Source organism: Dermacentor andersoni, chromosome 1 (genome assembly GCF_023375885.2).
Source record: "Dermacentor andersoni chromosome 1, qqDerAnde1_hic_scaffold, whole genome shotgun sequence".
Classification (NCBI taxonomy): domain Eukaryota; kingdom Metazoa; phylum Arthropoda; class Arachnida; order Ixodida; family Ixodidae; genus Dermacentor; species Dermacentor andersoni.
Window position 1 is genome coordinate 291,954,638 of NC_092814.1, and position 24,849 is coordinate 291,979,486.

General features: G+C 44.4%; 1 protein-coding gene across 1 annotated transcript in view; it reads left to right on the forward strand.

Annotated features, from left to right (window-relative positions):
- The window catches only part of LOC126548468 (cytochrome P450 4V2-like), a 62,427-nt gene that overhangs the window by 14,099 nt on the left and 23,479 nt on the right, over window positions 1-24,849 (forward strand). Inside the window, exons 4-6 of the mRNA XM_050196661.3 lie at window positions 19,628-19,827; window positions 23,842-23,911; window positions 24,454-24,580. Of these exons, the coding sequence (XP_050052618.1) occupies window positions 19,628-19,827; window positions 23,842-23,911; window positions 24,454-24,580 (397 nt within the window). The remainder of the gene's footprint in view (window positions 1-19,627; window positions 19,828-23,841; window positions 23,912-24,453; window positions 24,581-24,849) is intronic.

The window sequence follows — 24,849 nt, forward strand, 5'->3', positions numbered from 1 at the left end:
TGTTCGCGAGAAAGGAATAGAATTGAGTGAAAGGAATCCTTACATTATACCGGCTTTGATCCCCTCTCCTTCCGTAGGCCGGCCATCACCTATTGATGGGGTATTTATGAAAGGCGTTTCATTGCGAAGCGTTCTTGACGAGTTCAACCATGTTTTCTGTGACGGGCATCTCGCCTCTTTCACGAAACACGAACGCGCTTAACCCGTGCGGCTGACGTCAACTTCCGTACTATCTGCGCTTTGACATCTTAATTTCGAATAAAAGATCCGTATACACACGAATCACATTTGTCGGTGAGCTGAAATAAGAGCATCATTTCAGCCGACATAAAGATTTATTTTCGTCGAACGAGAAAGCTAAACTTGCAATAGGGCGAGGACCTGCGCGACTGCGGTCTGGCTCTGCTCGGGTTGCTCGAAAAATGCTCTGCAGACGCACATTGGACTCGCTCCACCCTTGGCGCTTGCGAATTTCCAAAGACGCAAATGTCTGTGCCCCAGGGGCCACTGGGTATGTGCGCATACATACATACATAAACAGACGTACCCATATGATACACGCGTCACAAAACCAATAACCCTTCGCTGCAGAACACTTATATGACGTATAACATCGCATTACGTAGATGTCAAGCTTAGTTGAGTCTGGCTTATTATTTTAGTAATATCTTCAGTTCGCATTTTTCTCGACTACGCCTATGACGCAACCGTAAATTGATTTTGCAGACAAGTGTTGGTGACGCTCTTATGATGGTAGGTTCACAACTTCATGGCCTTGTGAAGCAGAAGAGTATTCTGCCGAAAAGTATATAGCCTTCTGGCATTTGATCACCTCGTCCAGGTAAGGTTTTGGTAGAGTCTTCAGCCCGTTGACGTAGCCCTAACAATTAATTTTCACTCTATTCTCTTTCTCCTTGTATTGTGGGTTAAATTTCAATTAGGAACTATTCTAATGGCGGGGTAACGGTGCTTCGATTGGTGTATGTCGGAAAAATTCCTTCTCCACTTCTGCGCGCGCTGTGCGAGGAAGAGAACCGCGATAGTAGAGAGAGGGTATTGAAAATGCGCCAGTTGTCTAGAGGAGGAGGCATCAGGAGGATGGGCCCAGCATTGGAGCGGCGCTGGTTGGTTCAAACGCCATGGCGACGCTGCGTAGAACAAGGTGTCGACGCTGCCTTGGAAAGCTACGTAGCGCCTAAAGAAGGTTCGGTCTAGGCAGACGCTGCGGCAGAGTTGTAAGCGACGCTATGTAATAGCCTGAGTGACTATCCCTAATACTCTGACCGGCGCCGACGTCGCCGCCATACGCCACCATGCGGTCGATGTGACGAGGCCTCATCGTGTGGCCGAGACTCCCGAGCGTCGGATGGGGCCTTTGGCGCATAATTAAACATATAGATCGAAATGCGGCCGCGTAATAGCTATTTCTATGTCTCGGAAGTTGCGATAGCAGCAGCCGTCAGGTAATGTCGCCGAAACCAACGTTTCGACAAGGGGACACGTCCCCCTCTCGAAACGTTGGCTTCAGTGATCATCTTTGACCAGCTACGACTCACCACTCCAAGCACACATCTTCCTGTGAGCTTTTGTTTTGTTGGCGCATCTCGAGAGTACGTGAGTGGTGCGCGCAGCCGAGTGATACAGTGGTCCCGCATACAGCTCGCTCAGCGTAACACGAAGAGCCCCACGATGTGGGTGGCTCCGAACCCGCAAAGCTTATTTTACGCATATGCACGTAGTCCCTTACGGTCGTCAACGTGGCGATCATCTGGTTATGATATTGAGCGCTATCAGGAGTGGTGCGAAGTTGCCTGTGTGGCTGAGGCATCGGCCAATAAAGAATGCACACTTGCGTTAGAGAAGCTTAGTGAATATTAGGTTGAAGCGGCAACGCATTTTGTTGATAGAACTGTGTTCCATAGGTCGGCCACCAACGCTGACATCACCTTTGTTATTATAATTGGCTAACGCCAGTTTTTACGAGTCACTCTATAAGGCACGAAATGATGCGTGTACGCAAGCCATGGGTCTGAATTCATTAAGCTTTTCTTAATAGCTCGTAACAGTGGCATCTCACTCGCCAGCCGCCTTCGCTAATACGTTCATTATCATTGTCAGGTTGCACCTCTTCTGATGTACCACTCTAGCGTATGGACTGCTTTGTCAGTCCAGGACTTAGGCTTTACCAACGCAGGAACATTTCTTCCGTAAGAACAAGTTCTCTGGGAAGGGCTGTCTCCTCCACAAATAATGTGCTCGCTTTCACAAATGGCCTTCACATGTTCTTATGAGCCCTTCCAACATAGAAGTGTCTTCTTAACATGGCCACTGTACCCGCAGTCATTAACAGGTTCGAACACAAGAATGGTTCATAAGAACAGACGACGGCGAATCGTTATATATGTATACATCTAAATTACAGTTAGCGAACGCGGGCTGGCATAGACAAAGAATCCTTACTTGCAAAAAACTATTCGATTATAGGGCCTCCTGGGTCGAATTCCTAAAGCTTTTCTTTCGTAACTGTTATTTCCCTTTGGATGGTTGCCTTCGTTAAATACACATCCGTCATCACGATTGGCTGGTATCGCCTCTTGCTAAAAGTTCTAACGTAAGTATTTTTTTCGTGCATATACTTCCTTAAGGGCCCTTGTGCGTAGCCAGGGGTATTGCCACCTCTTGGACACGCCCCTGTAATTGAGTATTTGCCTCGTCAATGTCAACTGTGCTTTGAACACCTCTCACCATATGCCTGACACTGATTAGTAATGCCAGAGAAAAATGTCCCCAAAAGTATTCTTCATCGGCAGTGGGCACGTAACTCTGCGTCACACTGCAGGCGGGGATTTGTGAAAAAATAAGCAGCATTTCGAGAAAGGGGTTTACTGTACTGTAGCTTGAAAATATTGTTGTATGCAGATAGCACTGCTCGTGCGTTAGACGGAAGCGTATTAGGTCCGCTGGAAGTACTGTCCACTGTAGTTTAGTGGTTCCCTTGTTCGTCACCTTCACTCCCTCTTTGGTTGTACATGCAAACCGGCCGATATTGGCATATCTAAACTGCGCAACAGGTAAGCAATAAACTCTGCCCCTCAATCCGTTCGTATTCACTATATTTATTTGAGGAAGTGTGTTTAAGGAGGTACTTACTCCTTTGCTCCAACGTTTGAAAGAAACAGATACACTTTGCGAATAATACAGTCAATGCGGTCAATAAAATCAATGCATACAAAAAGCGCTTAAGAAAGAGTTTTTGTGAACCGTTTGCGAGTCGCGGAGCAACTATCGCTCTATAATGCAATTTTAGTGAATTCCATGTGTGCGGCAGCAGCTGTAAAAAAAATCTGGGTAAGAACGCAGTCAACCTTAGACAAGAAACAATGATTTCTTTTTCTGCTCAACGGAACTTCAGACGTTCTTACTGAAACATTAGTCGTAATGTGCGGATTACAGCTTCTGTAATTAACCGTTTAGAAGCTTTCCTGGCGCATATTGTGTTTTTCGTGCCTGCTCCACTTGATGCTCCACTCCAAGAAGGAGAGTTTGGCTAATAAATATACACTACCATCACGTAGTGTTAGAGTAAATGTATTCAGCTTGTTGGCTGCCGTATGCGGATTGACAAAAAGGCGACCTCTGGTGTACCTAGCTAGGACCTGTGAAGCAATGGCTTCTGCAATATGGTTGCTGCCATTCCAACCTCACAAGTGAACGTTACGTCAGTTTCTTGACATAAAAATGGGCTACACATATTCAATACATAACACCGGCCGTGATTTGCGAACGGTTTATAGTGCCGATTGTGTTCCCTATCGTGCCTAAAATTAGGCTTTAGATGCGGGCTTAAGGCATCGACAACCAGGACATTTAGTACCTAAAACATTTGGTCTCTAGCGATGACGTGGTGACTGATTTATTGTACGATGAAGAAACGTTGCGCCTGTTTCGCTAAGTCCTGGGCCGATCCCAAAACCGGTACAACGTTACAAAGTGCATCAAATCGCCAGCTGCCACGATGAAAGTACTGCGAAAAGTGGGCCGATCCCGAAGGCCATGCCAAATAGTACCTCAAAGCACGAAGTAATTTGAGGCACTATTTGACATCGCAGAGAGAGAGAGAATACAGAGGAAGGCAGGGAGGTTAACCAGAGGTAGTTCCGGTCGGCTAGCCTGCACGGAGGGAAGGGCTAAGGGAGATAAAAAGATAAAGAGAGTGGAAGGTGGAGATAGAGAGAAAGCGAGACGAGCACTAACAAAGCGCGTACGCTATAGAGAGGTGGTGGGCGGCGTTCTTAAAATCTATCGTTAAGACCCGTAGACCACAGGAACCTTAATAACGAGACTAAGGCCTTCAACGCGGATGTTCTTTCAGAGCACTGACCTAAATCTTTCAGTTCTCATAGTGGACGATTGTCCACTGGTCCAGTACTCTGCACATCACTTGTCTCTGGGCACGATATCGCGGGCAGACACAGATAATGTGTGTGAGCGTCTCTTCGCTGTTGCATTTGTCGCACGTGGGGCTGATGGCCACTCCGATAAGGAAAGCATACGAGTTCGTAAAGGCAACGCCTAGCCACAGACGATACATCATCGTCTGTTCATGTCGTGGCAACCCAGGCGGGAGGTGCATCCGTATCTCCGGAGACAATGAACGCAAACGACACATGGTGCAAACGGTCGAGTCCCACAGGGGCAAAGTACAATCGCGGGACATCAATCGCAGCCCAGCCGCAGCGTCTGTTCGAGACAGCGAAATGAAGACTCGTTGATCACTTTCATGCGCAGATCGGGCGGCTTCGTCGGCGTGGTCGTTCCCACTGATGTTACAATGTCCTGGAAGCCATTGAAAGATTATGTTGTGTCCCTTGTCTTGTCTTGATATATGTGTCGAATTTCTGAGGCCAGTTGTTCATTGGGTCCGTGGCGCATTGGGCTTTGCATGCACTGAAGGTGCGGCCTTCGAGTCACTAAAGACAGTCCATTGTTGAGGTGGTTCCTGCTTAATGAAATCAAATGCAGTACGGAGTGCCGCGAGTTCTGCACCCGTCGATGTGGTCACACATTAAGTTTTTAATTTGATTTCTTCAGATTTTGCGGGGATGAAGACTGCAGCAGCAGAGCTGTTGAGTTTCACCAAACCATCTGTGTAGATATGTTGTCGGAATCTTTGCATGTTCTGAATGTGTTCCAAAGTTGCTTGTTTCAAAGATTGCAAAGGCGCTGCTCCGGCTTTGTTTGTGATGCCTGGAATTGTCAACTGCGCTTGCGGCCGGTGCAGACACCACAATGGGTCGGATAATCGTGTAGCAGGCGTAAATTGTGATGGCAAGTAGGACTGATGTCTTACAATACGTTTGGCAAAAGTTGAATGTGGCCTTTTTGCTGGCACGCAAGCAAGGTGGTGGGAGGGAATCCGAGTCAGCTGTCGGATGTGTGATCTCAGGACATCTGTATCGATGTAGACTGTCAAAGGAACGTCTCTGGCTGCTGTGACATGGCGCACGCGAAGCACAGTGGTACGGTTGACAATACTTTGCGCGTTCCATTCCTGGGTCTGTGATCTTATTGAAACAACAATTAGGACTCTCTAGACTCGCAATGGACGCAATGGACGTAACTGCGGATTCAGTTCCCTAACCAGATATGCCGACACTCATGGGCAGAATCCTACCGCCGCTCGCGGTGGGATTCTACGCTACTGACTCCCGTAATATAAAACACGTGACACCAGGTCAGCGGACTGAATTGGGAATCCGGTCCATCGAATGAATGCAGCTTTACTCAAAAGGTTGAGTGCTAATACTGGACGTTAACCCGGCTCATCAATGAAAACAATGTTAAGTTGGAAATGCTCCTTTTCCGTTTTGGCACAGAACCGAGCACCTCTCTCCGAGTTGTAAGGCGAATTCGCCGATGGGCCTTATGCTTCAAGAGGCTTGGCAAGCCAGACCATGGTTATTTTACCGGCGAAAGTTCAGCTTTGACAGGAGCATCACTGACAGATCTGCCAGTGGTTTGGGCAGGAAAAAGAGAAGCCGTCAAGGATGTCGCCAAATAAATCAGCCACAATTGAGCACAATGTGCGTAGCCATATTTTGACGAAATTGGCGTCAGCGTTATACTGTCATCGGGAATGATGGTCCGAGCTGCTTCTTTTTGCGACGGAATAAGGATAAATAGAAAGAGTATAGGCTGCGACGTCAATTCTTTACTACAACCATAAGAACAATTTGGCGGGCCTTTATATCGCACTGCCAAATTATTCGTCGCTGTAGTCTCTGCTGCTTACATTTCCAACATGCCCTGGCGGGAACCAGCGACAAAGTCCCGACACCATCGCCCCGAACATTTTGCCTAACTCCTCTAATCTTAGGCGAGCTTTTAAGGTGAAAGAAACCAGCGCAAACACACAGGACAATCATAAAGAAGACACGAGACAAGCACTATAGCGGTGACTTGTTAGCGCTAGCGCTTGTCTCTTCTTTGTGGTTGTCGTGCGTGTTTGCGCTGGTTTTTTTTTTTCACCTTAACATACTACGTACGAACTAACCGCATGCAACTGAAGTTTTATTGTGAGAACTTGACCGACTGTCAGCAACAGCGACAATGCCAACGACAGGGGCAGTAAATTTGTGGTTTGGGCCAGTTGACCCAATCAACCACTTTAGACAGTGTCAAGGCAGAAAGCTGGCTTAGTTGGTTGCTCAAACTGTGGGGCATGTATGTACGTCTTTGCAGCGCCATGGCTCGGGCAGAGCGTGACACACCGCCCATCTTGTCTATCTCATGTTGCGTTCCGTCTGCAGCGCCGGCAAAGACGCAACACTAGCTTAAGAATGACTAGGCGAAAAACAAATCGAAAGGAAAGCATGGAAGAAGAAAAGGACACGTACGACGAGGAGTGGGCCAGTCCTTGTTGTATGTGTTGTTTTCTTCGTCCGAGTCTATACACGTGCAGCTTCGTCTAAACACGGCGTCACGACGATAATGGCAGGACGACGACGGCGACGGCATCACAACGCTGACGGAACGACCACGGCCCGTTGACAGCGACAGTGACGACGACGACGGCATGATGACGGCTCTACGTTGATTGACATCTGAAAGCTTTCTTGTTTTCTTTATGTTTTTGTTTTTTGCAAGCTAAACGCCGAGAATCACCGCTCTGCTCAAAGCTCGGCACTGGGATGTGTTCCATCACCAGCGGTGACGGGTGGCGAAGCATTATTTTTTTTTTTTTATATGGCCACACCAAGTGGCGTGAGCGAAACTGAGGGCGAGGATTGACAGCAGCATGACGAAGATGGCGGCGCACGGCGCAACGCTAAGAAAATCACGAACAGAGCAAGCCTAGTTTCGGGCTACATTTCGCCGCGAGAGGTAAATGAAAGGAATGCCAATATACTACGAAACAGCAGAGTTGTTCTCATCAATCAGACGTATTTATTTGTGAGATAGTTATTTGGGCGATTACAAAGGCATTAAACAACGGGGCGGATGTTTAAAAATTGTGATTATAGCTAGAACATTGAGATCTACAGGCTGATTCGTCGCATTGGTATCACTCAAATGGTGTAATAAACTTCTGTCATGCGGCGATTTGTGGACAAACAAGCACCCTATTTTTGTCCCCTTTTAGCCTTAGTATCTCTAAACAGTACAATAACAATAGGTTTATTCTAGCGTTAGAATTCGGCAAGAAGCATTTCACCGCGAAACATGAAGGAACTTGTATACTCTATACAGTTTCGCGTAGCAATAACAACATGCACGCTCAAAAAACTATTATTAAATCCCAAACTGCGTTAATCATTTTTTTATTAATTTGTGTTGCGAGATGTTAACTTCACAGTCAGATTTTTTCGCACCCTCAAGCAAAATCCCAATGCTTAACAACGTGCCGAGTGATGGAGAGGGAGAAAGTAAGTGCAGGAAAGGTAGCTGGATCTACCAGACGAAAGCCCAGTTTGCTACCCTACATGAATAAAAAGGGAAAAGTAATAGAAACGCGCAAAAAAGTGAGAGAGTGAAAAGTGCGCCCACACAAGAGGACACACAGCACAACTATATGCGAACAGTCGATACGGTGAACTTACCGTATTTCCACAGATACAATGCAATTTTTTCTTCGAAATTTCCAACCTCGCAACGCACCTCGCGTTATATTCGGCTTCTTGACACGTGCAAGCGTAATATAATTATATTTTTCTGAGAGGGTGTAAGTCCGCCCTCGCGTTATATTCGTGGTCGCGTAATTTACCGGCAAATGCGGTAAATAACGGCAGTAGCATGCCACTTGCTATTTGCGCCAGCGACAATATTGGCCAAGGTGCACGAATATTAACGTCTGATCAGGTCTCAGAGTTCAGCCGGTTTAGCACGATCTGAACGCTGACACGTTATACCCAGGACAACGGAGTCATACTGCCGAAAGGGTGAGATGGGGGCAGGACTTCCTCGTTGTACAAATACCGGTGACTCCTCCACGATGAGGAGTAGGTTGCAGACATATATAAGTCTTTTATCCTCCTCTTTTTGAAAACTAATAATCATTCTTCTCTGCTGAAACTGGCGAAACCTTCTCTTGTCACACGCAACCGGTCGGCGAATTTCGCCCCTCAAGCACATGGCGTAACACGTGTGTCATACAGTGAACAGGCACTGAATACCTTGTAGTCAGAGTTTCTCATAATAATTACTAGACTGAATTCCGACGCTGCAATCATTCAGCCACGATGGGAATGATGGGTGTACATAAATAGTGCATTGATTTGTCTGATCTTCGCGCTTGTGGATTCACACGTTCTTGTGGCTTTGTTTATTACGCTTTATCTGCCTTCAGTTTCCTAAATTTCAGAGCAATCTGTATTTTGCTAAATGTAGAACACTGCTATCATAGCACAATCGCTGCTAATTGCAGCGGTTCAGCCATGTAGTGGTTAAATCAAAACACACCAAGCGTCTCAACGCACTGGCTTGCCCACGAGACGTTCATAAGGGTGTTCTATGCCGAGTGCTGATACACGTGTCCGTAGCCTAATGATTACAACATCGGGCTTCTGTGGTACAGGTCATGTGTTCGAATCCTGCCGTCGGGCAGTTTGATGATGTTTAATTATTCATTACACAGTACTTTGTTGAAAACGACAATTTTACAAAGTCGCGAAGGCGTTTGAAGCCTGAAGGATAAAGTTTAAGCAAATCCATGCACTGCCCATCATTTCTATGCTGGCTAAACTACCCCGCTTGCAACTCCCGTAAACGCCAGCGCCAGAGCTCCCTGTAGTAATTATTGTTTGAAACTCTATGCCTGTAGTCACAAGTGTCGAACTGCTTCCCTACATACCACGAATTTCCTGATCCGTTGTCCCGGCAGCAGGCGTCACAAACCTACGCAGCCTAGGCCCGTGGAACAAAGAGAAAAAAACAATGTAACACTCGATGAACAGCTTTGTGGTAAGGCATATTCGCTCTCGCAACTTAAACGGCCCCGAAATTTACGAAATCCTATGGTCCTCTTAGCCACACTTCAAAAAAAATTATGGTACATCTTTGAAACCTGTCACCCTGACCAAGTGAGGTTATTTTTTGTTATGGTCCAAGCTACTGCATGACTCTGCGAATTCTTAAGTAATAATTTCAGAACGCAGAAGCTGCTTGAGATGTTGAAGAACGAATGCATAAACACTCAATATGGATTTTCGGCGGATTTACGTCAGCGCGTAGCAGGAATTAAAGCACTCTTGTTCACCTTCAGCTTCCTTTCCCGCGGCTAGGGAAATCTGTTTAGCGTTACATCGCCCTGTGGAATAAAAAAAAAATACGCCGGACTGTGTACCCCTGTAAAGGCCAAAAAACTGAATTCTGGCCTAAAAGTCTAGTTGGCACCAGGCAAAAACGCTCAATAGCTGTAAGAGGCTAACTTGCAGCTTTTTTTGTTAAACGCATAGAGGTCTTTGCGCTCACGCCGGCTCTCACTATCACATTCCTGGCCAACAGGAAGGAAGGGTAACTGATTGGCAGCCAGCTGGGCACCCGACCAACTTGCGCTACGTTTCACAGTAAATAAGTCTATGAGGAATAGATTGAAAGGTGCGAAGCAACACTATTTTATTTATTTATTTATTTATTTATTTATTTATTTATTTATTTATTTATTTATTTATTTCAGGAGTACTGCCGACCTCTCATATTACACAGCACAAAACACACCAAGCACTTATGCAGGAGTGGGTTATAAAATAAAAAAACAGATTTAAAAACAATGAGAAAGAATTCCAGAAGCGCAACAGGAAAATTTGCCAAAGCAAGTCCAATGCAGGTACTAGGGAGAACGGGATTCATGCACAGGCACAAGAAACTGAAACGCTAGAAACTCGAACACTAGAAATTATGCAATTCAAGAGCAGAATAACGGCAACAGACAACTCTTGACAAGCATCTCTGCAACGAGTGAAGATATCATAATCAGCGCAAGATAAACTTGTAAGACATTACGCCTTGCGAACACCGACAGATACACATGACGCCAAGCAAATATTTTTAGCACACTGAAAAAGTACTTAAGGCGTAGCTTTCTTTTTACGCACCAACTTGGGGTTTCGCGTGGCTGTATTTCTCGCCGATCAGCCCACAGATTGTGTAATCAAAAGCTCTAGGCCAATACCAAAGTCTGTGCAATCAAAGGTGCAGATTTCCCGGACCGATCCTTGCAAAGGCTATGACGAGGCTCGTAAGTCAAGCCTATGCTGTAGGCAGTGGAATCAAAGGTGTGGGGTAGTCAATCCTGATAATGCGAACGCATTACAATCGTTCGAGAGAAGCATGCAGACCTTGCTTCTTCGCCTCTTTCTGCGAGTTCGGCGTCGGGATCTCGCCGAGTAGACGAAGACGCAGCCCACACAGATATGGCGCAGATAGGGAAAGCACGAAAAGGAGCTGTGATGGAGGTGTTTGGAGAAGAAGTACTTGCGTAGCTGTATTGGTTTGTGCGTCACTAATTGTGTTCGTAGAGTTCAACGTACCTCCACAGTACACTTACCAACGTCTCGATTGGGAGTTCAGATCATGTCGTTGCATTGCGTTTTGTTTTGATCACTACATACACGTCTACTTGCACTTACATCCGCAACGACTGCAGGCGAGGGTTCTGTTGCAGTCGTTGACTTTTGGACCATCGTCTGCATACTATCAGTACCTAATCATTACTTGTTGAACTGATGATAAACTTTAATTAAACTGAAACCGCGAGACAAGCAGCGTCTCGGTATTGCGAGTGGGATGGAAGCCGTCACGGGTATGGATACGCTTGAATGTACAGTAGCGAGAACCATGCACTTCGTTTAAGGAACCGTAAAGAAGTAAACCTAATTCGTTCTCGTACATTTCTTTGACACAATTAATGTCATCGCATGAATAACACATGGCATAACATCCACAAATTCCCAGTGTGCAGGGTACGCATAAGATCTTTTTCTTTCACATAATTTCACATCAACGTGACTTCATATGTCTTGTGGCCTATATTGAAGCTTATTTTTGTGACCAGACTGAACATTTATGTGTATCTGTACTTCTTTTATCATTCCTGTGGCACATCTTTGCTGCAGTACCGCCTTCGTGTCTGTGTTCTAGGCACCACCTCCTAAAAATAATTGTGACCGTATGTCAGCGCAGCGTCCAAGGAGGGACAAGAACTTGCGCTGTATTTGTCCCTCCCACTGAAACAAGTCATTGACCGAATATAGTGTCAAGGAACGTAGCCTAGTTTTCCAGCACTTTCCTAATATCGCGTAGTTTCTTTCTTTACTAGACATAAACCGAACAGTCCTACGAGAGGCATTATACATTCATCTGCTTCACCACGGCCACAAGATTGTGAACTTACACGATGTGTTTCGAAAAAAAAAAATAGGATTTCTTTCAAACAAAGTTAAAGACAAAGTTAAAGAGAAAGTTTCAAACAAAATGAAAAGTTGAAGTAATATCAACAGTCTATAGATCTCGTCAAGGTGAAACTTAGAAGCAGTGGAATTAAGATGCTCATCAACTGTTTTATAGCATCAAAACAGCAGCGCTGTTGAAGTGTGATAAAAAACGCCTGCCGATGTATTCTGATTAAAGGGGCATAATTTCTTTAAATGCAGCTACTTTAGGACTTTCGTTACAATTTATTTCATAACTATAAATAATGTTAGAAACGTTATATTTTTTTTTCGCATGTAGCACCACCTTTCTTATTTTTTGAACAGATGTTTGTAGAGAAAGAGGACCTAGTAGCAGTTAAAGCAATTCAGTTTATTCAGGTGGTTTACATGAAGAGGCAGACAAAACTTGCAGGACAAATCGCAGTGTTAATTTAGATTATTTAAAAACTTTCACTAACCAATGGTCCCGTTACAATCACTGACCATGGGACGCTTGTCTGTGTGTTGTTGTTACCTTGTCGTAACCTGTTCAGTTTTAGACATGGTGTTGCCCAAAGTATGCGAGGGTGGTTTTCGCATTATAGTACAGTGAATTAATGGCCAGTGTAGCGTGTACAATCTACAATCTCTTAGAGTGAAAGCAACCCGCTACATAGACTCTAAAAAGATTTTTGATGTTTCTATTTCTTTCTACTTATGCTGTCCTCTCGTGTAGTGGTTCTTGCATGTGTGCGCGTTTTAGCTAGGATTTTAGGATAGTAGGATCTTCAGTAGCGAAACTTCCCTTGCTCTATTGGTTGATAAATAAAAAAATGCGAGTAATGTACCTTTACGGCGCAAATATCTCAAAACTAATGTGAGTATGATCAGTTCTTCTTAATGAATACAACAACACTGCTCAATGGCTTCAATTGAGCAATAACAAGTGTGCACCATAACGAATAATTAGACAGTCAGATTGCGAAAATAAGTTATTTAGCGAACTAAACATAGCATTTTGTAGTGCAAGCAAGGTCATTCTCTCCGAGTTATCAGCTGGAACAAGTGGTAAATTGCGCGGTCGGTCGCAAGCAATTTTTGCGCATCTGCTTTAATTTAAAAAGAAAGAAAGAAAGAAAGAAAGAAAGAAAGAAAGAAAGGAAGAGGTGTTATCTATTGTGCTCCAAGTTTAGCCACTGACGCGCTTCCACGGCTAGGCCTAGCTGCATCACAGAACAACGATACAAAACACAATGAAAAAAAAAACTTACAGGAAACTTCACTTTGGCGACACCACGGACGCAAACACACACGCAGATGCACCTCGAGACAACGCGTTTGACGACCTTGAGTTCTCGGTTGCGCGTCTAAGTAAAAAAGAAAGAAAGAAAGAAAGAAAAAACTGCCGCACGTGGCGTGACAATTCGCGATGCCGGACAACGCGGCGTACACGAAAGCACGTAATGCGGGGAGGAACTTTGCGAACTCGCCGGTGGCCAACGAACGAAACGCAGCCAAGGCCGCGGCTACTCATGGTGAGCAACGCGGTGAGCGACGGGCCGGGACATTTACGGTGGCGAGAGGGCCACAGCCAGCCGGGGCCACCACCGCCGCCGCCACGGCTTCCCTAGTTTAAAGATAAATAGAAGCGTTTGAATTTGTTTTTCCGTCCCAGTTTACTCTCTTGTCGGAGAGAGCACGCCGCCGCGGCTTCCTTCCTTAGGCGAACTTTCTCAGGCCACGCTCGTGAGAGGAAAAATAACAAAGGCCAAACCAGGGCCTCCGGCTCTTGCCGCGCCGTGGAGGACGACCTTGAGCACGCCAACCTTTACTTTACGTGACTACTCGCCAGGTTAGAGTCATCTTCGCTAAGGCACCACACTTAAGTTCACAAAGGAATTCGTATGCTATGGAGCGTTCGTAAAAGAACAGGTGCCAGACGATTGTGATGGCGAGTATATTATTTACCGAAGGTGGCCCGCGAATGACACATGCTTCTCGCAAAAAAAGAAGAAATAACCAGAAAAAGAACGGTCATTTCATCTCCTGCGCGATTCATTTGTTTGCTCCCCCACTTAAGACGAGCCTAAGGCCGGAATAACGCGGCGATTCTACTTCACTTCTATTCCTTTCCTTGCTTCGTCAGCGGTGCGCTCTTAATCTGAGGCCAAATTCTGAGAGATTTCCTCTCATGTCGTTTACCATTGGCTGGTCGCCTCAGCCGTTAATATGTGGAGCCTTACGATTGGCTAGAAATTTCTCTTATGAACATTTTTGGCGTAAGAGGATTTTTTTTAATATGGGTCTTAGTTGCACCTAAGTTGCGCCCAGTAAAAGCAACTGTCTTGCAAAAAGCATTCCTCTTACTTAGTAATAAAAAGCGTTGCAGAGAAAAATTACTCCAGAAACTCCCTAGTGAGACTTGTCAGCTAGGGCGTAAGCCTTATTTCCAGTCGCTCATCTTGCACTCATGCAACGAATGATTCATTGAATGGCCGAGTTACGCACATCGTGGCTAAGTGTCGAGGATGACGCAATGTTCTGTAAGTATTGCAATGGCCTGTTGGGGTTGCATAATTGGTGAACCTGATAAGTAGGAATTAACCTTATTCGGCGAAATTAATGTAATTGCAAATAACCTGAGTTATGGTTAAGCAATGTAATAGGAAATAATCTTCATTACCCGTATTAACCTTGATTAGGCTTAAGTAATACATCATACTTAATGTTAATTAGACATAAGTCATCTTTTTACTCTTAAGTTATTCGGAATAGCCCTAATTAACTTCACGGTAATCGACTGAAATTAGGCTTAATGTATCTTACAAACTCTTCATTAATTTTGATTAAGCCTAATTATTTTAACATATTTACTGTTCATTGGGCTACTTACTATAACCTATACAATTTAAATTATCCTCACTATTCTTATTTATTTAAAATAATCTCCTTACGCTTATGTAAGTTCAGCGTAAATTATCCCCATTAGGCTTCCTTGCCTTGTATGAGTCATAATGAGTCTTATTTAGGCTTAGTTAAGTCATTTGAACTAGTCTTATTAGTCTTTTATTGACATTAATTACTTCTAACACCTCTACACTACTCACTATTGCTTCAATCGCCCAGCGGGGGTAGTGACCTTCAAGCCTCTCCTGCAACACTGCGACAAATTGCTTCGTGAATATAACAATGCGTCCTCCTCGGACACAGCTGCGGCGACAGCAAGGCGAGACACGTTTGGCGGATCGAGCGTTGTTTATTGCTTCACTATCGCCATCACGGACCAATGGGAGTAAAAAACTTATGGAGAAAGGTGTTCTACGGCGTTTTCTCATGGACTCCAGTGACCGCCACGGTCGTTTGACAGACGCTCTAACTCATCCCAGGAACCAATACGCACCAGCTTGAGTCAAGCGTGACGATCCCAGACTACCAAACTCCCCTCCTTTCTCTGTGTTCAGTGAACAAAGGTGCGCGAGTGATTGTGCAAACCCTCGCCCTCCAACGCGGGCCCTTCAACGACTTTAGAAGCTCCGATTGGACGAAGGTGGGGCGGCAGATTTGCCTGGCCTAGGGATCTAGGGAGGATAAAAAGTTTAGGCGGCTTTCTTTTTTTTTTTTTTTTTTGCTTCTCAGGGTGCTTCAATTCAGTGATGCTAGACTGATGAGACGTAACGTTCTCCACTTCTTATGTAGATATTGTAAATGAACCCAGTACTCTTCGTTCTCGATGAGAACACGTTCCTCCCTTTAAAACATCCTTAGCGTGAATAAGTCGCACGACGGCATGGGCCAGCTACTCCTTTTTACATGCCCTACCCAACACTTAGACTATACATAGTCATAAGCATAAATATCAGTACTCACACGCAGTCATAAGGCATTCTCGTACATGCCCCCATAGGACCTCATGTATACCTATGGAGTGCCTCGTGTCGCGCGTTATGTATACAGAGAGACGGACCCACATTTCCCAGAAAAGTAGCCCTAGAATGCTTACGCGTCAAAGTTCAGCAGCATGTTACACTCCCATAACACGTGAAAGTGAAAGCCTGCTGCACAAGTGATAATGCATTGACCTATACGACTGGAGGGGTCAGTCTTCTTGCGAGAAATAACGAGTCGCAGTGTGAAGTAAAAGTATGGCGACCTCCACAACGACATATGCAAGCACCTCATGCACTACATACAGGTTATTTCGTTCTTTCTTTCGTTCTTTGTTTCTTTGTTCTTGCTTTTGTTCCGTCTTTCTTTCTTTCGTTTCTTAATTCATATTCAGCCGTTTCATCGTTGCTTGCTACGGGGGTAAGAGCCATTACTGATGATGGTATTTCTTGCTTCACTGGACTAGACGCTGCTTTCTTCAGGTATGAGCCATTCCAATTTATTTTTAAAAATATGATAACAGTTCCTTCACCACCCGATTTATGACCAATCCCCCAGAGGGGGTTTCGCCATATCATTAGGGAACAAGAACAACAAGCCACTTAAGGCTTTCGCCTTAATATATGTGGAGAGCTAATTCAATGAAATGAACAAGGTCGCAAACAGTGGATGAGAAGAAAGAAATAGAATTGAGCTAACGCAACCCATGCAATATACCTACAACGTTTTCCAGCTCTATCAATGTATGTAAAGTCGCATGAATGCGAGTAAGTCATGGAAGCACAGAAAGAAGCAAAATCAAGGACCATAATATTGATTGAGTAAGTAGCGAGGCATCTAGAACAGGTTGTTTCATCGTACGCGTACGACCAATGTACACTGCACAGCTTTCGAGTAAACAAGTTCTGGGCCAAATTCACAGAGCCATTTTTATTCAATTGCTCTTTGCCATTGGACGGCCACGTTCGCTAATAGTGTGTTCAGCGTCGGGGTTGACTGAAATTTGTCTTGACAAGGCAAGCTGAGCGAGTTGGTGATTGAACATGTTCCTATGGGTGGGCAGCGCAACCCGGACGAAAGACAAGTCCGCATTGCGCTGCCCACCCATACGAACATGAAATTTGTCATTGCCAACAATTCTAGCGTAAGAGCTTTTTGTCAATACGGGACCTGGATCACACGATTAGACGTTCTTTTTTTTCTTATCACTCGAAACAAATTCTTTTGGTATTCACGTAACAGGGGCTCCGGGCCTGTATTCACAACCTCCCTCTGACGTAAGGATTCTTCCTCATTGGCCTGTATTAGCACACCCGCCACTAATAGCTGTCCCCATGATAACGAGCCTATCGCGGCCAAGATTGCCAATGGATGGCGTTTACGTAAGAGAAATTTTGCGAATATGGAACCTCGGCCCATATTCAGAGGAACCTCTCCCGCTATATAATAATTCGTAAGAGAAAATTCCAGTAAATCTTGAGGCTGGACACATTACTAGCGAAGGTGTCCGGAATTTACAGAGCGAGCTTTGTAAATTTAATCCCTGATTTACCACGAAGAGCTGCGATGATATGCCACGATCACTGACAGGTGTATCCGGGAAGTATCTTTGCTAGATTTTGTGAGACTAGTTCTGAGTGGTGTGAATGGTTTTCGCCTGATTGCAAGCTATTCCTTGTTTTTTGCTGAGGAACTAATACGATGTCGTGTGAAATGGCTAAAGTCGGATGGGACTACACCACTGATTATCGAAATAAAATAATTGCTATGACTTTCCAAATTCAAAAGCCGAGAACTGTAGCAACGCTGCTATCTAGTACTTTATTTTCCCGTAGTTCTCATAGAGTCAATCGAGATATCAACTCCTCCGACATGCTCCTTGGTGACGCTAGGCCAAACAGTCACCATAAACTTGTTTCAAAATTAATTTGTCTAATTAGCAGTGATGTATTGTCTAATCACACAGTGAATTTATTATTTCTACTGTTTTACGCGTACGTTTTCTTTAATAGCCAACAAAAACGCTGTGCGTGCCATCATAATATAATTACTCTCCATCCCTAATAGATGGCGTGAAGGATTTTTAGGCTATGTGAAAATTGATCTAAATGATAGCAAGAATGAAAATGTCGTATTATCAGATTAAAATGATACATGCTGAACAACGGGAAGTTGGAATCGCACTTCATTGCAGCCAGTGCCAAACCTGCTGGTGCATGAAAGTAGATATTTATAGAAGGTTTCTGCAAAGGTTTCACGTAATTTTGATGCAAATAAGTAAAGCAGCAATTTTTTTTCTTTGGCAGCGCTCCACCAATGCCAGTAGGCATCATACGTAAATTGTGGGATAATCACTGAAAACGCCTCAGGTTTAAAAGTTAACTAGTTCTTCTTTGGGGCAGATGACGCCACTGCAGAATCGAGGCTGGTCCGGGCTCAAGGCATGTCTACTTAGAATAAATACTGAAACTACAACCATGTTCCCGATATTTGTCTTTAAAGTCGGTTTCCAGATACGTACATTGACACCCCACATAGTAAGCAAGCCTTTGTGAGATGAATTATACAAAGAATGTCAATGGCCATTTTGCAGCGAGATCTGAGACTGATATCCCGAGACTGGTGCTAGCCTCGTGTTATTACTAAACAGGCATGCGTTGGACACTGAGTGTCATTAAGTTAACCCTGCGAAGTGTCAGTTACGGTAAACAATAAAATTGTTGATTAGCAAAGAATAGTTCGTTAAGAAGGTTAATTTTTGATTATCCCAACATTTGTGATATCCACCGCAGCTAATATCGTGTCATAGCAGAAAAAGAACAAGCTAGCCCTTTTATACTTGCTGCATTGTTAGTATTAATTCCAGCCGTAGCGGTGCTACAGAGTACGAAACCGCGGGCTCGGCTTCCGGCAGCAGCGACGTTAGGCCGCTCGGGGAGACCATCGCAAAGAGCTGTATGGTTTAAATGAACACGTGACTCGATGGAGACTCCGTCAGCACAGCTAGCAAACACGCAGATGTGGGCTAAGTAGGCAAGCTATTCGTTCAAATCACCCGTATGCGGCAACCATTGAATTTGTAAAGTCGCACTCTCGAGTTTGTGTTTGACGACATAGAGTCTCAAGAAGCCTTCCACTTTTCAGAGCTAGCACAATATGTCTCTCTTAATAAAGACGTTTCCGATGAGATTTTAATGCCCCCTCCCCCCAAAACAGCCGACCTGCTCGACTACGCAGAAACTTCCGATGCATGCGATGCCTTTCTAATGCCTTGCACGCAACACATGCATGCTTTACAAGATAAAGTGACCTGCCAGTTAGTCACAACTCCAGGTGTGTATACGGCCGCCAGTTCCGACTTACTTTAATGCCGTACGAATATGCGACCGACAAAGTGATGGCGAAGGGCAAACTGCACTCACGAAACGGAATTTTCGGAATAGGTGCCATGGTGGAGTTTCCAAGCAGGCGCTCATGCGCACTTGAAACAGTTCAACGGGCATCGCAGCCACGCGTGCGGAGCTCTTGTTAGAAACGTCTACAGGAAGTGAAAATCGATGCGCACATGGTGACCGTAGGGTGCACCTCGCGTTTGCGTCCGAGGCACTAGATTCTCTTAGCTGACGCCCATGTGCAAAGGGTGGCGCACTCGCTCGAACGGTTCAGTCGGAGAAGACTGGCGTCCAAGTTTCTGTCCCCATTCAAGCACACCTTCGATCCGACTAAAATTGTCAAAGCAGAATGTATACCGCTTGGCCTGCAGTAAGTCAGCGCAAACTTAATGCTTAATGCTTCTTCTTCTTTTTTTTTTTTTTTTTTTGCATTTCTACCAGTACCGGGGACATATGGCGATTCAAGCGGCGGTTGTTCACGCCGGCGTTCCACTTTCGGGTGCTGGAGAACTACATATGCCACTTCAACGAGAACGGCAACGTCCTCATCAAGAAACTCGAGAAGCACATCGACGAGAAGCCCAACGAGGCACTGGCCACCTTCCCGCTCATGCAGCACTTGACGCTAGACATCATCGGCCGTAAGTATTTCACCACTGCGATATTAGTGGCATGCAGCGCTTATACAGTGTGCTTCGAAGACGAGTGCCTCGGTTTAATAAAAATAGGGGATTGGACAAAAATAACATTTACTGACAACATATCGGCAGCGTCGTTAATCATTTAAAATTTTCGCTAAATGAATGTATAATTTATGATTCAAGGGGCGTATTGTAATAGCAGGATTGAGGTTAGGTACTACTGAAAGCAGAATGATTTTACTAGAATTTTTGCGGTAACAACAGTTCCCCGAAATACACACTCAGCATGACCTGTGAAGTGCATTGCTGCTGCAGTTAATATTTCTCTGTACTTTATTTCCCAGCATCGCGGACTAATATTGAGTGTAATGGCAACATATTTTGCTGAAAATGTTTAGTAGCTAATTCTCGGATCTAGTGGAATGGCGCAATTGCAAGCGAAATATATTGCTTTGAGTACTAGCAGGTAAATTCTGTCATTACAATATCCCCTATGGTAATCAATACAGAAAGTAGATTAGTAAGACTTGTTGTTTATTAATTGCATTCGCGATTATCTCGCAAATTATAATGTATCCAGCCACTATGAAGCATTTTCACTAAAAGCTATGTATTGCCTCGAGTCTTTAATACCTTGGAGACTGTAATCGCAGGGACACTTGGTATGTGGGTCGTTCTATAACTAAACGGGAGAGCGATTTAAGCTAATGCCGGGTCCCGCGCGAATGATAGCAATAGTGTATGGCGAGCGCTACACACTCGGAAAATTGCGCAGCACCTATAGTCCAATCTTATCCCTTGACTCGCTCAGGCCCTCCGCGTGCGTGCACGAGCTCACCGCGGCTTTCCTTCCCCTCCCTCTCACTATCTTATCTTTCCGTTCCCTCTTTCCCGTCCCCCAGAGTAGGGTAGCCAACCAGACGCATTTCTGCTTACCATCCCTGCCTTCTCTATTTATTTCTTCTTCCTCCTCCTCAACAATAACTATAGTCAACCTTGTGCATATTTTGTTTTATTTTTAAAGCAACGCGCGCTATAATTCCTTTTCGGTAACGCTATGAGCCGCTTATGTGCTCATGGTATTTCTAGCATGAAAGTGCCTGCTTCGCAGCATTAAAAAAGAAAAAAAATCTGCCCAAGATTGATGACAATTGTTGTCATGTCATAGTAGTACAGTCGACCACAAAAAAAGTAGCGGCCACTCGGCTTTTGACCGCAATGATTGACTGGCCATTACTGTTTCTTTTATTTAGCAGTGAGCAGTACACCTTAACGAGTGTAAAATTATGAAAAAAATGTAGTTGTCTATTGTAGTCGTTTGCAATGTGTCGTTGCGTCCTACCATTGAATTATTAATCATGGCTAAGTTGTAAAGATATACCACTCAGTAGCCGAGGTGTCTAAATGCTACAAGGAGCGCGAGAGAATGGCAGGAATTAAGTTCTTTTAAAAGCTCTGCTTCAGATGGATCTCTCTATCTTTCTGCCTTCACCGACCGAGATAAAAAGTTGCAGCGATATCTAGCTTTCCTTCCTCCCTGCGCGAATTTGTGGCAGCGAACTAAAATTCTCGCGGAGTTCAACGCAATGCCTATCAAAATATATCATACGATAGACATCCTAGAACCTCATTTGATGACATGAGGACAGTTATAGAGCATATGCGTTAGATAAATGATAGAGATATGCTTTGCCCGTTGATTTATAACACTTTGTGACCGGAACCTCGCTCATTACGTGATTATATTGTTCGTAATTTACTTCAGCTATACGTATTCAACTATTTACAATAAAACTTAATAGCGGCCAGGATAGTCAGTTGGTTACGAACACAGCTCTTTTCCCTGTCTTCTTTTAAATTCGAGCTGAACACTGAATTATTTCGTGTCACTTTCAGCGTATTCATAGGCAATCCTTAACGTAGATTTTGGCGGGAAGGATAAAAACCGTGAAAGGGTGAAAAAAATATATATACATGTAACAAATTTTAAGACATTCGGGTCTGCTTGAACAAGGCGATTAATCATGAAAAAGAAACTAGCCTATGCATTTCGTAATTATTTAATTTCAATGTGTCATGAGCTCAATCCATTCGACGTTTAGAGCAGAACTAGCATGCTTAAATGAGAGAAACGATCATGGGGTTTACGTACCACACTCACAATCTGCCTAGGGAAAAGGTGCAGCCGGGAATTCGGATCGATTAAGACCGCGTTCAGTTCTTTAGCGTAGGTTGAAAACAAGGTATGCCACCGTTTTTGCATTCGGGCTCTGTCGGAATGAGCCCGCCGCAGCCAGGCATCGAACCGTCGACCTCGTGTTCAGAAGCAGAATGGCATAGCCACTGAGCCGCAGTTGGAGGTGAAGCTTTAATGAATATGCTACTAAGCGTATTTGCGCGCTTATTTCGAACCGTAATTTCATTGAGATGAGACTAATACTTGGGTTTGAACAGCAATACAGCAAATGACGCACAACTGAGACGAAGAACGTGAACGAAAGGAGAGAAAAGGCAATGAGATATCAGGAGAGGAGCGCAGCGAGAAATAGGGCTCAAGAGAAAGTGCGAAGCTCCGAACACAAAGACAGTACGTTCTGAAATATATCAAGATCGACAAAATGACAGTAGTAAAGCTTTCGTTAATAATAATAATAATAATAATAATAATAATAATAATAATAATAATAATAATAATAATACAAATTTAAGTCCACTGCAGCGACCGAAGGGAACTCGCAGCGATCTGTATAGTTACATCTGTGCTCCATCATCCTATATAATAAGTAATACTAAAAGAAGACTGTTTAGTTACTCGGGAGAGAGGAAGATATTTAAGCATAAATTTGTAGAGCCAAAGGAAGAGAATTTAGAAAGCGTTTCCTTCTTAAGTGTGTTTCGCCTCTAACAGGCCACCTTCGCTAATGATGTGCCCAGGGTCACGATTGGCAGCCATCTGCTCTTCAAAAAAAATGCATTAGCGTAAGAAGTTTTTCTTTTTATTTGTCAATACGGTCTTCATTCTTGTCACATGTTTAAAGAATTATTAAAAACATAGTACTTTCAATATCGTGCGCCTTGCCAGCTTTGAAGGTGAGTCGCCAACCGCTGGTCGTGACCGTCATGTTTCCTGCAATTAGCGCATCGCACACCATTCTTCGGGGTCTCCCCAGTCAGGAATAGAATAAAGAATGCTGCAGCGCAGAATATGTCCCGACAGTGAAGAGCGACCACCGCCATCGTAGGAGGAGCATCTGAGGAGGAGGAGCAACTATAGGTTCAAGCGCTTGCTTCTCATCTGCGGGCAACAAGCTGCAGAGGCTGCCACTGTTCTCCCATTCCGTTGGTGACCCTTGCTGTTCTGTAAAGCCCCCCCCCCCCCCAAAAAAAAAAAAAATATGCGGTTCTTGCTGTTTGAATTGAGTTGTGAGCTTTAAAGTCCCAAAACTGGAAAGATGGATTTGAGGGGTGCCATAGCGAAGTATTTTAACAACCGGTGGTTCTTTAGCGCGTACCCAAAGCCCCGCAGACCCGTTTTTTTTAATATTCGGCCTCCATCATAAATGCAGCCACCGCGGCCAAGAATTGAACCTGCGACCTCGTGCTGACCGGCGCAACCGCAGTCACTGAGCCACCAAGGCGGGTGTTTTAGGTCTTGCGCCATTGCGTGTTTGAGGAAACGTGGCAAGCGTAGAATTTTACTTGTGTTCGAGAGCTAAAATAATGGTTATTCCCTTCTAGCAACGTCGTTACCTCTTTCCATAACGAATACCAACTTACGTGAGAGGACAACGCATCAGTATTGTCGTTGGTGTTGTCGTCGTCCTCGCTCTTGTAAAACTTTAATCGAATTTGAGTACAATATGTTTGTGCAAAAAATACGAAAGCCTAACCCTCGTACTCACTGTCTGTAGTTTCACATGAGTATCCTTGACCCATTTATTTGAGATATCCGCGCTTTGCTCCGTAGCACCGATATTTCACACATGAATACAGCGACAACTGTTTCTTCCGCAGGAGTTTCCATGGGAACAGTCCTGGGCATGCAGACTGACACAGGGAACCCCTTCGGGAAAAACCTCAACAGGTACTTTGCTTTCTAATCCTCGAACAGTGCCAAAGTTCAGAAACTTCAGAAACAGACGACGTAATAACGGCCTCCCAGTTACCCAAAAAGTGCTAAATGGGAAAAAAGACTTCTAAACGTCAAGCATCCGTTTCTACAACCATATTCTATAAGTACGTAATATCGATGCACACAATCAAAACTGGAAATCTCCACCTAGAAGTTCGTGTGAGTAATTTTTTACTCGAACGAAGGGCCAAATTCACAATGCTTTTCGTTCGTAAGTCTTGCTTGCCATTCGTCCGCCATATTTCCTATTATGTCCAACGTAACAATTGTCTGATATCTACTCTCACGAACAGTTCTAGCGTTCTAGCGCGCAGTTCTAACTTTTCTTTTATGAGTACGGCTCGAAAACTGCTGCTCATCATTGGGCTACTTGCTGTTTATTTTTTAAGTCAAATTGTATGCTTCTCTCATTTAAGAACCCCTAATACTACCTCAGTAAATAACCGCGGAGCTTTAGATATTACCCTATGGCAGTAATTTTCTGTTATTTTCAGATTGTCCTTTATGATCGTCTTGCGAGGCTTCAGGCCATGGATGTGGATACAGCAAATATACGACCTCACGTATGAAGGAAAAGTTTTTAGGGAGACCCTTCTTGACATGGAGAAATTTAGCATGTCGGTGAGTTTCCTTATAACGGGCATAAGCTGCTGTTAGTGTGCCCATGAAACCCACGTAGCGGCACACGTGGACTACTAAACGTACCCGGTTTTCAATTATTCAATTGTATTATTTTGGGGGGTTGTCTCACTTTGCCCACTCTACCTATATCTCATTTTGCTCCCCGTAGGGGAAAATGAGATATCCTCGGCTTTTTAGAAATAACTTTCACTACTTATGTTAATTGCAGCGTCACAATTTTTCATAATAAAGAAGGCAATGACAAAAGG